This window comes from Perna viridis, chromosome 10 (genome assembly GCF_037379345.1).
Source record: "Perna viridis isolate PV_CMFRI_1.1 ecotype Kerala chromosome 10, ASM3737934v1, whole genome shotgun sequence".
In the NCBI taxonomy this organism is placed as follows: domain Eukaryota; kingdom Metazoa; phylum Mollusca; class Bivalvia; order Mytilida; family Mytilidae; genus Perna; species Perna viridis.
The window spans coordinates 23,240,289-23,251,894 of record NC_142454.1 but is presented as its reverse complement, the minus strand read 5'-3'; the positions used below and the strand labels follow the sequence as shown (position 1 = coordinate 23,251,894).

At 33.2% G+C, this 11,606-nt stretch overlaps 1 protein-coding gene and 2 pseudogenes across 12 annotated transcripts in view; all 3 read left to right on the top strand.

Moving 5' to 3' along the window:
• LOC148605023 (thiamine pyrophosphokinase 1-like) overlaps positions 1 to 1,575 on the top strand; it is a 33,588-nt gene extending 32,013 nt beyond the window's left edge. For all 12 annotated transcript variants that reach the window (XM_088550419.1, XM_088550414.1, XM_088550420.1 and 9 more), the window contains one exon: positions 325 to 1,575. In XM_088550419.1, coding sequence (XP_088406545.1) covers positions 338 to 1,099 — 762 coding nt within the window. In that variant the 5' untranslated portion in view covers positions 325 to 337 and the 3' untranslated portion in view covers positions 1,100 to 1,575. The remainder of the gene's footprint in view (positions 1 to 324) is intronic.
• Positions 1,576 to 4,368: 2,793 nt separating this feature from the next.
• LOC148605022 (thiamine pyrophosphokinase 1 pseudogene) lies at positions 4,369 to 5,594 on the top strand (annotated as a pseudogene).
• Positions 5,595 to 8,393: 2,799 nt separating this feature from the next.
• LOC148605021 (thiamine pyrophosphokinase 1 pseudogene) lies at positions 8,394 to 9,619 on the top strand (annotated as a pseudogene).
• Positions 9,620 to 11,606: the final 1,987 nt, after the last annotated feature.

Here is an 11,606-nt window from a genome sequence, read left to right as displayed (position 1 = left end):
GAAGAACTTTCTGGAGTGCATTTAAATAATATACCAGAACTTACACGAATAAATTAACGTCTTTTGATGCATCTTGTAAAATGTATTTTGTGTTTGCATAATGTGATAGTTACATGTATGAACAATTATAGTAAGACCATATAGTTACATGCATTTTGATAAATATAGGTTTAGATACCAGTATGGATTGACAAAAATCATAAGTAAATCTAAATTGTCAACCAAGAAGTTGTTTAAAATTAACGATAGTTATGTGTACACGGGAAACTAGATGTTATTGACTATGGAGTATTCTTATAACAATTGATTTCTTTCTTTCAACAGAGTCACCAGAACAATGTCAAAAATATCCCCTACTCTTTTACATCCACTTCAAATCTTGGAAGATGATGAGGGAGCATCATGTATGACAGTCATTCTAAATATGCCACTAAGTCCAAATCTAGAGTTACTCAAGAAACTCTGGTCAAAATCTGTATATAATCTGACTGTGGACGGAGGTTCAAATGAGCTATACGAAACTCTATCGAAATACGACGAAACTTTCATTCCGCATTGCATAATTGGAGATTTTGACTCTTTGAAACCAGAATGCCAAGATTTCTATCAAAGTAAAGGTGTAGAAATTTGTCCAACGCCAGATCAAGACTACAATGATTTTACAAAAGCACTGCGCTTCATTTCTGAGAAAAATGGAAAGTTTAATATAAAGGCAACGAGCATATATGTGTTGGGTGCTTTTGGTGGCCGAATGGACCAGGTTTTTGCCAACATCGATGCATTATTCAATTTTAACCTAGAAATTCAAGTCTATCTTATATCGGAGGGTAACCTTGCTGTCCTTCATAAGGAAGGAAGAAGTGAAATTAATGTAAAATCTCCATTTCGGGATTTGTGGTGCGGGCTGATACCCATTGGTATGCCATGCAAAAATGTGACAACAAAGGGCTTAAAATGGAATTTAGACGGACAAACCTTGAAGTTCGGTGAATTGATAAGCACATCAAACACGTTTGAATCTGATGACACAGAAACTGTTATCATAGAAACGGAAAACCCGGTACTATGGACAATGGGATATGTTTACCCACGTCAATAGATTAATTTAAACCAATTGAGAACAGATACAAAAAATATTCAATGCTCGGTTTGTGCAAATATCTAGCCTAGATTTTATGGCACGAATCTGGAGAGTCATATTCACTATACGTGCAAAGTAGTATTTTCATTATATTTTTTCAGTGCAATATAGCTAGCTTTCTTCGAACGGTCGATCGCTAATTACAAATATTATCCAGTATGACATTTACCGGCAAGTTGGCAATTTATTTGTTTAGATCACATTTTATGTTGCTCTTTGATTTTTTGTTCTTTTTGAATTTGTTCTGAATGTTTATTCTTATACTTGACAACAGCCATCAGGGATATCGGTTAAAAAATGATGTGTTATTGTTCTGATTATAATTAATTAAACTTAACGGTTGTTAGCTTTTGGTCGATGTTTGTCCTGTCCTTTATATGCCATGAAAAGATTTCTATTTGTTGATTATATACTAAAAAAGTTTTTTTTTATTAGTTTGATTAATTTATTATAGCCATTAATCAATGCCTCTTCGAGAAACATGCCATTCCTTATATGCAATGAATGGCAACGGTGGAACCAGGTTCAACACCTTGAAATCCCTCTTTTGATGGAAAACTTTGTTATTAATGTCTTGCCAAATTTATGCCAAAATAGCAAATATTAATAGCCTGGATCTGTATGGAGCTCCCTTATCACAATCTTTGGACCGCTCTTGAATGGTACTCAGATCAGAAATCTGCATGAGTGTGAATAGCCACTGTCATTAAAGAATTTTATTATTTCCGTCAATTGTGGGAATGTAAGATTGCTATGAAGAAAATCGTGTGTTACCGTAAAGGAATGTATTACCATCTATATTAATTTGCTGAGAAGCTTTCCTATACGTGAAAGTAACATTATGAAAAGAACCGAATAATTTGTATTTTCGACTTCAGAGACTGTCTATTTAGGCGGAACAGGGGAAACTTTATCCCGCCATTTTGTTTGTTCCAATGTATTGATAAACTCATCATGATGTCACCGAGAACAAAAATATTTTCTGTATCATAAGTGGATAACTCAGAATAATAAAGTTCCTATAAGATCGAAGATTTATTTCCCTTTATATTAAAGTTTCTAGTGCTTTCTGTGTAATTTATATCATTCTTACCATTTCAGTAATTTGAAAACAAGCAATTTATTTGTTTTGTTTTGTTTTTTTTCCCAGAAATCTCGAATGTTTTTATTTTAATTTGGCATACTTTGCCTTGAACCTTCACGGACACCATTCTTAAAACCACAATTAGACAGAACACCCACAAAGAATTGTCTATTAATTAAATGATAACTTTGCAAAAGTTACTGAAAATGCAAACGAAGATATGGAAGCTTGATAATCATATTTTCGGCTAAATAGTGACTTGGTCCTAATGTCTTCATTGGTCAAACGCTACCTAACTTAATAATACACGTGTCACGGTTGAAATGAGAATGTCGGCTCAAACAGTTAATCCACAATTTTGAATAAATTAAAAACTCGATGAAAACGCTTAATCCAATAAACAAAAAAAAAACACAAAGCAAAACAAAACAGCACCTCAATTTTTCTTTAAAAAGTATACAGGAAGTCCAAAAAGTAATTCAGATGAAAAACAAAATGGGGGGCGCAATGGCATCATGTAATTTAGAGTGAGTGACAGTTTCAGCAAATTGAGTTGCGAATTAGAACTGGGGACGAACAGACGAACGGACGGACAGCATGATCACTAAGTGTATACCTCACGCTTTTCAAGCGGAGGTTGGAACATTGGTTACTATAATCGTAGTTTTAAAATGATACATACAGTAGTATATCTACGTTGCGCACGCTATTGCGACCCTGTTGTAAAAAAAAACACGCCTTTCTTAACTATAAATGACTTTTGTAAAAAATTAAAATTGTGAATACTGTTTGATTCTAGATAAATTATTAGTTCTGAATATTCATCACTAATGCTCCTTCTTATTCTTTATAATCAATTAAACTTGTAAAAAACGTAAAAACGTCAAATTTCCGCCTGTCAGGTGTTCAAACCGGAGGTCCGAGAAAATTAATATAATGAATTGCGTGCAGAGGGTATGAATTTCGCCAAATTTTGAATGGAAGAAAATAACACCATATGTTTGTTCTTTTTTAAATAATTATCGAAATTGCGTTTACTTGAGGCAGAAAAAAATATTCATAACAAAAATGAAACTGTTCGTAAATGGTCAGATTTCTAATAGTATTCAGTAATCAGATTATAATATTATTAAAAAAAGTAAGTACTAATTTACACAATTTTCTATTCCGATTTATGTTTCCTATAAATGTATACACTTTCAGCAATTCTACGTCGGCTTTTGACAAAGTTTTCAGTACAAAAAAGTTAGGCTTTTTGAAAATGTTTCAAGAAATGTCTGAAGTCAAAATTTTCCGTGTTTGTTGAGAAAATTGCATGCTCCAACGTAATTCTACACTCAATTATGAAAAAATATATATACTTTGTAATTGTACATGTACATGCACATGCACTTATGAACACACATATTTCATTTTTCATGATTCAATTAGTTTAAAAAGGATACAGTTCGAACAATAAAATGTCTAGCGATTTATCAAATTTTCAGTTTTTGAACGTTTTGAACGTTTCTGTCGATTGGGAAACTGGGGGAATGAAGTGGGCATATTTTCCCAGCAGAATGCTAAGAGATAGAAAGGGAGTTACGTTAATATTTTTCATTTCGGAAAGCGCAAACGAGCATAAAGAGATGAAAGACAAAAAACTGAAGATATATATACATTGCGGTTGATACATGTGTAAGTCAATAATGTTAAAACATTTGTATTCAAAGGAACAATAACATGTATAACTCAATAGCAGAGGGTATACCATAACAAAGACTTTCAAAGGTAGAGACTCAGTGGCGGATCCATAAGAAGCATAGATTTTGTAAGGGGTCAAGGCAATCATTTGCTCGTTTCTACCAAAGTTCAAATCACAAAAACACGTGAATTAAACCACCATCGAACCTATAATATATGGGAATACATTAAGTATATTGCAGTCATCTGGTTGTACAAATGCAGGTACAAGCACGTATGGGTTATCAAGTAAAGTATCAGGTATGCATTTTACCTAAAATATAGATATCTGTCAAGTTGTCCTGACAGTGATAGAAAAATAAAACAGCAACATATCACTCCACTTACCAACCTAGCAATTCAATACGTTTTCGCAATGTTTCGCAATATAATATATGGGAATACATTAAGTATATTGCAGATGACTGCTCTTTTACATCCACTTCAAATCTTGGAAGATGATGAGGGAGCATCATGTATGACAGTCATTCTAAATATGCCACTAAGTCCAAATCTAGAGTTACTCAAGAAACTCTGGTCAAAATCTGTATATAATCTGACTGTGGACGGAGGTTCAAATGAGCTATACGAAACTCTATCGAAATACGACGAAACTTTCATTCCGCATTGCATAATTGGAGATTTTGACTCTTTGAAACCAGAATGCCAAGATTTCTATCAAAGTAAAGGTGTAGAAATTTGTCCAACGCCAGATCAAGACTACAATGATTTTACAAAAGCACTGCGCTTCATTTCTGAGAAAAATGGAAAGTTTAATATAAAGGCAACGAGCATATATGTGTTGGGTGCTTTTGGTGGCCGAATGGACCAGGTTTTTGCCAACATCGATGCATTATTCAATTTTAACCTAGAAATTCAAGTCTATCTTATATCGGAGGGTAACCTTGCTGTCCTTCATAAGGAAGGAAGAAGTGAAATTAATGTAAAATCTCCATTTCGGGATTTGTGGTGCGGGCTGATACCCATTGGTATGCCATGCAAAAATGTGACAACAAAGGGCTTAAAATGGAATTTAGACGGACAAACCTTGAAGTTCGGTGAATTGATAAGCACATCAAACACGTTTGAATCTGATGACACAGAAACTGTTATCATAGAAACGGAAAACCCGGTACTATGGACAATGGGATATGTTTACCCACGTCAATAGATTAATTTAAACCAATTGAGAACAGATACAAAAAATATTCAATGCTCGGTTTGTGCAAATATCTAGCCTAGATTTTATGGCACGAATCTGGAGAGTCATATTCACTATACGTGCAAAGTAGTATTTTCATTATATTTTTTCAGTGCAATATAGCTAGCTTTCTTCGAACGGTCGATCGCTAATTACAAATATTATCCAGTATGACATTTACCGGCAAGTTGGCAATTTATTTGTTTAGATCACATTTTATGTTGCTCTTTGATTTTTTGTTCTTTTTGAATTTGTTCTGAATGTTTATTCTTATACTTGACAACAGCCATCAGGGATATCGGTTAAAAAATGATGTGTTATTGTTCTGATTATAATTAATTAAACTTAACGGTTGTTAGCGTTTGGTCGATGTTTGTCCTGTCCTTTATATGCCATGAAAAGATTTCTATTTGTTGATTATATACTAAAAAAGTTTTTTTTTATTAGTTTGATTAATTTATTATAGCCATTAATCAATGCCTCTTCGAGAAACATGCCATTCCTTATATGCAATGAATGGCAACGGTGGAACCAGGTTCAACACCTTGAAATCCCTCTTTTGATGGAAAACTTTGTTATTAATGTCTTGCCAAATTTATGCCAAAATAGCAAATATTAATAGCCTGGATCTGTATGGAGCTCCCTTATCACAATCTTTGGACCGCTCTTGAATGGTACTCAGATCAGAAATCTGCATGAGTGTGAATAGCCACTGTCATTAAAGAATTTTATTATTTCCGTCAATTGTGGGAATGTAAGATTGCTATGAAGAAAATCGTGTGTTACCGTAAAGGAATGTATTACCATCTATATTAATTTGCTGAGAAGCTTTCCTATACGTGAAAGTAACATTATGAAAAGAACCGAATAATTTGTGTTTTCGACTTCAGAGACTGTCTATTTAGGCGGAACAGGGGAAACTTTATCCCGCCATTTTGTTTGTTCCAATGTATTGATAAACTCATCATGATGTCACCGAGAACAAAAATATTTTCTGTATCATAAGTGGATAACTCAGAATAATAAAGTTCCTATAAGATCGAAGATTTATTTCCCTTTATATTAAAGTTTCTAGTGCTTTCTGTGTAATTTATATCATTCTTACCATTTCAGTAATTTGAAAACAAGCAATTTATTTGTTTTGTTTTGTTTTTTTTCCCAGAAATCTCGAATGTTTTTATTTTAATTTGGCATACTTTGCCTTGGACCTCCACGCATACCATTCTTAAAACCGCAATTAGACAGAACATCCACAAAGAATTGTCTATTAATTAAATGATAACTTTGCAAAAGTTAATGAAAAGGCAAACGAACGAAGATATGGAAGCTTGATAATCATATTTTCGGCTAAATAGTGACTTGGTCCTAATGTCTTCATTGGTCAAACGCTACCTAACTTAATAATACACGTGTCACGGTTGAAATGAGAATGTCGGCTCAAACAGTTAATCCACAATTTTGAATAAATTAAAAACTCGATGAAAACGCTTAATCCAATAAACAAAAAAAAAAACACAAAGCAAAACAAAACAGCACCTCAATTTTTCTTTAAAAAGTATACAGGAAGTCCAAAAAGTAATTCAGATGAAAAACAAAATAGGGGGGCGCAATGGCATCATGTAATTTAGAGTGAGTGACAGTTTCAGCAAATTGAGTTGCGAATTAGAACTGGGGACGAACAGACGAACGGACGGACAGCATGATCACTAAGTGTATACCTCACGCTTTTCAAGCGGAGGTTGGAACATTGGTTACTATAATCGTAGTTTTAAAATGATACATACAGTAGTATATCTACGTTGCGCACGCTATTGCGACCCTGTTGTAAAAAAAAACACGCCTTTCTTAACTATAAATGACTTTTGTAAAAAATTAAAATTGTGAATACTGTTTGATTCTAGATAAATTATTAGTTCTGAATATTCATCACTAATGCTCCTTCTTATTCTTTATAATCAATTAAACTTGTAAAAAACGTAAAAACGTCAAATTTCCGCCTGTCAGGTGTTCAAACCGGAGGTCCGAGAAAATTAATATAATGAATTGCGTGCAGAGGGTATGAATTTCGCCAAATTTTGAATGGAAGAAAATAACACCATATGTTTGTTCTTTTTTAAATAATTATCGAAATTGCGTTTACTTGAGGCAGAAAAAAATATTCATAACAAAAATGAAACTGTTCGTAAATGGTCAGATTTCTAATAGTATTCAGTAATCAGATTATAATATTATTAAAAAAAGTAAGTACTAATTTACACAATTTTCTATTCCGATTTATGTTTCCTATAAATGTATACACTTTCAGCAATTCTACGTCGGCTTTTGACAAAGTTTTCAGTACAAAAAAGTTAGGCTTTTTGAAAATGTTTCAAGAAATGTCTGAAGTCAAAATTTTCCGTGTTTGTTGAGAAAATTGCATGCTCCAACGTAATTCTACACTCAATTATGAAAAAATATATATACTTTGTAATTGTACATGTACATGCACATGCACTTATGAACACACATATTTCATTTTTCATGATTCAATTAGTTTAAAAAGGATACAGTTCGAACAATAAAATGTCTAGCGATTTATCAAATTTTCAGTTTTTGAACGTTTTGAACGTTTCTGTCGATTGGGAAACTGGGGGAATGAAGTGGGCATATTTTCCCAGCAGAATGCTAAGAGATAGAAAGGGAGTTACGTTAATATTTTTCATTTCGGAAAGCGCAAACGAGCATAAAGAGATGAAAGACAAAAAACTGAAGATATATATACATTGCGGTTGATACATGTGTAAGTCAATAATGTTAAAACATTTGTATTCAAAGGAACAATAACATGTATAACTCAATAGCAGAGGGTATACCATAACAAAGACTTTCAAAGGTAGAGACTCAGTGGCGGATCCATAAGAAGCATAGATTTTGTAAGGGGTCAAGGCAATCATTTGCTCGTTTCTACCAAAGTTCAAATCACAAAAACACGTGAATTAAACCACCATCGAACCTATAATATATGGGAATACATTAAGTATATTGCAGTCATCTGGTTGTACAAATGCAGGTACAAGCACGTATGGGTTATCAAGTAAAGTATCAGGTATGCATTTTACCTAAAATATAGATATCTGTCAAGTTGTCCTGACAGTGATAGAAAAATAAAACAGCAACATATCACTCCACTTACCAACCTAGCAATTCAATACGTTTTCGCAATGTTTCGCAATATAATATATGGGAATACATTAAGTATATTGCAGATGACTGCTCTTTTACATCCACTTCAAATCTTGGAAGATGATGAGGGAGCATCATGTATGACAGTCATTCTAAATATGCCACTAAGTCCAAATCTAGAGTTACTCAAGAAACTCTGGTCAAAATCTGTATATAATCTGACTGTGGACGGAGGTTCAAATGAGCTATACGAAACTCTATCGAAATACGACGAAACTTTCATTCCGCATTGCATAATTGGAGATTTTGACTCTTTGAAACCAGAATGCCAAGATTTCTATCAAAGTAAAGGTGTAGAAATTTGTCCAACGCCAGATCAAGACTACAATGATTTTACAAAAGCACTGCGCTTCATTTCTGAGAAAAATGGAAAGTTTAATATAAAGGCAACGAGCATATATGTGTTGGGTGCTTTTGGTGGCCGAATGGACCAGGTTTTTGCCAACATCGATGCATTATTCAATTTTAACCTAGAAATTCAAGTCTATCTTATATCGGAGGGTAACCTTGCTGTCCTTCATAAGGAAGGAAGAAGTGAAATTAATGTAAAATCTCCATTTCGGGATTTGTGGTGCGGGCTGATACCCATTGGTATGCCATGCAAAAATGTGACAACAAAGGGCTTAAAATGGAATTTAGACGGACAAACCTTGAAGTTCGGTGAATTGATAAGCACATCAAACACGTTTGAATCTGATGACACAGAAACTGTTATCATAGAAACGGAAAACCCGGTACTATGGACAATGGGATATGTTTACCCACGTCAATAGATTAATTTAAACCAATTGAGAACAGATACAAAAAATATTCAATGCTCGGTTTGTGCAAATATCTAGCCTAGATTTTATGGCACGAATCTGGAGAGTCATATTCACTATACGTGCAAAGTAGTATTTTCATTATATTTTTTCAGTGCAATATAGCTAGCTTTCTTCGAACGGTCGATCGCTAATTACAAATATTATCCAGTATGACATTTACCGGCAAGTTGGCAATTTATTTGTTTAGATCACATTTTATGTTGCTCTTTGATTTTTTGTTCTTTTTGAATTTGTTCTGAATGTTTATTCTTATACTTGACAACAGCCATCAGGGATATCGGTTAAAAAATGATGTGTTATTGTTCTGATTATAATTAATTAAACTTAACGGTTGTTAGCTTTTGGTCGATGTTTGTCCTGTCCTTTATATGCCATGAAAAGATTTCTATTTGTTGATTATATACTAAAAAAGTTTTTTTTTATTAGTTTGATTAATTTATTATAGCCATTAATCAATGCCTCTTCGAGAAACATGCCATTCCTTATATGCAATGAATGGCAACGGTGGAACCAGGTTCAACACCTTGAAATCCCTCTTTTGATGGAAAACTTTGTTATTAATGTCTTGCCAAATTTATGCCAAAATAGCAAATATTAATAGCCTGGATCTGTATGGAGCTCCCTTATCACAATCTTTGGACCGCTCTTGAATGGTACTCAGATCAGAAATCTGCATGAGTGTGAATAGCCACTGTCATTAAAGAATTTTATTATTTCCGTCAATTGTGGGAATGTAAGATTGCTATGAAGAAAATCGTGTGTTACCGTAAAGGAATGTATTACCATCTATATTAATTTGCTGAGAAGCTTTCCTATACGTGAAAGTAACATTATGAAAAGAACCGAATAATTTGTGTTTTCGACTTCAGAGACTGTCTATTTAGGCGGAACAGGGGAAACTTTATCCCGCCATTTTGTTTGTTCCAATGTATTGATAAACTCATCATGATGTCACCGAGAACAAAAATATTTTCTGTATCATAAGTGGATAACTCAGAATAATAAAGTTCCTATAAGATCGAAGATTTATTTCCCTTTATATTAAAGTTTCTAGTGCTTTCTGTGTAATTTATATCATTCTTACCATTTCAGTAATTTGAAAACAAGCAATTTATTTGTTTTGTTTTGTTTTTTTTCCCAGAAATCTCGAATGTTTTTATTTTAATTTGGCATACTTTGCCTTGGACCTCCACGCATACCATTCTTAAAACCGCAATTAGACAGAACATCCACAAAGAATTGTCTATTAATTAAATGATAACTTTGCAAAAGTTAATGAAAAGGCAAACGAACGAAGATATGGAAGCTTGATAATCATATTTTCGGCTAAATAGTGACTTGGTCCTAATGTCTTCATTGGTCAAACGCTACCTAACTTAATAATACACGTGTCACGGTTGAAATGAGAATGTCGGCTCAAACAGTTAATCCACAATTTTGAATAAATTAAAAACTCGATGAAAACGCTTAATCCAATAAACAAAAAAAAAACACAAAGCAAAACAAAACAGCACCTCAATTTTTCTTTAAAAAGTATACAGGAAGTCCAAAAAGTAATTCAGATGAAAAACAAAATAGGGGGGCGCAATGGCATCATGTAATTTAGAGTGAGTGACAGTTTCAGCAAATTGAGTTGCGAATTAGAACTGGGGACGAACAGACGAACGGACGGACAGCATGATCACTAAGTGTATACCTCACGCTTTTCAAGCGGAGGTTGGAACATTGGTTACTATAATCGTAGTTTTAAAATGATACATACAGTAGTATATCTACGTTGCGCACGCTATTGCGACCCTGTTGTAAAAAAAAACACGCCTTTCTTAACTATAAATGACTTTTGTAAAAAATTAAAATTGTGAATACTGTTTGATTCTAGATAAATTATTAGTTCTGAATATTCATCACTAATGCTCCTTCTTATTCTTTATAATCAATTAAACTTGTAAAAAACGTAAAAACGTCAAATTTCCGCCTGTCAGGTGTTCAAACCGGAGGTCCGAGAAAATTAATATAATGAATTGCGTGCAGAGGGTATGAATTTCGCCAAATTTTGAATGGAAGAAAATAACACCATATGTTTGTTCTTTTTTAAATAATTATCGAAATTGCGTTTACTTGAGGCAGAAAAAAATATTCATAACAAAAATGAAACTGTTCGTAAATGGTCAGATTTCTAATAGTATTCAGTAATCAGATTATAATATTATTAAAAAAAGTAAGTACTAATTTACACAATTTTCTATTCCGATTTATGTTTCCTATAAATGTATACACTTTCAGCAATTCTACGTCGGCTTTTGACAAAGTTTTCAGTACAAAAAAGTTAGGCTTTTTGAAAATGTTTCAAGAAATGTCTGAAGTCAAAATTTTCCGTGTTTGTTGAGAAAATTGCATGCTCCAACGTAATTC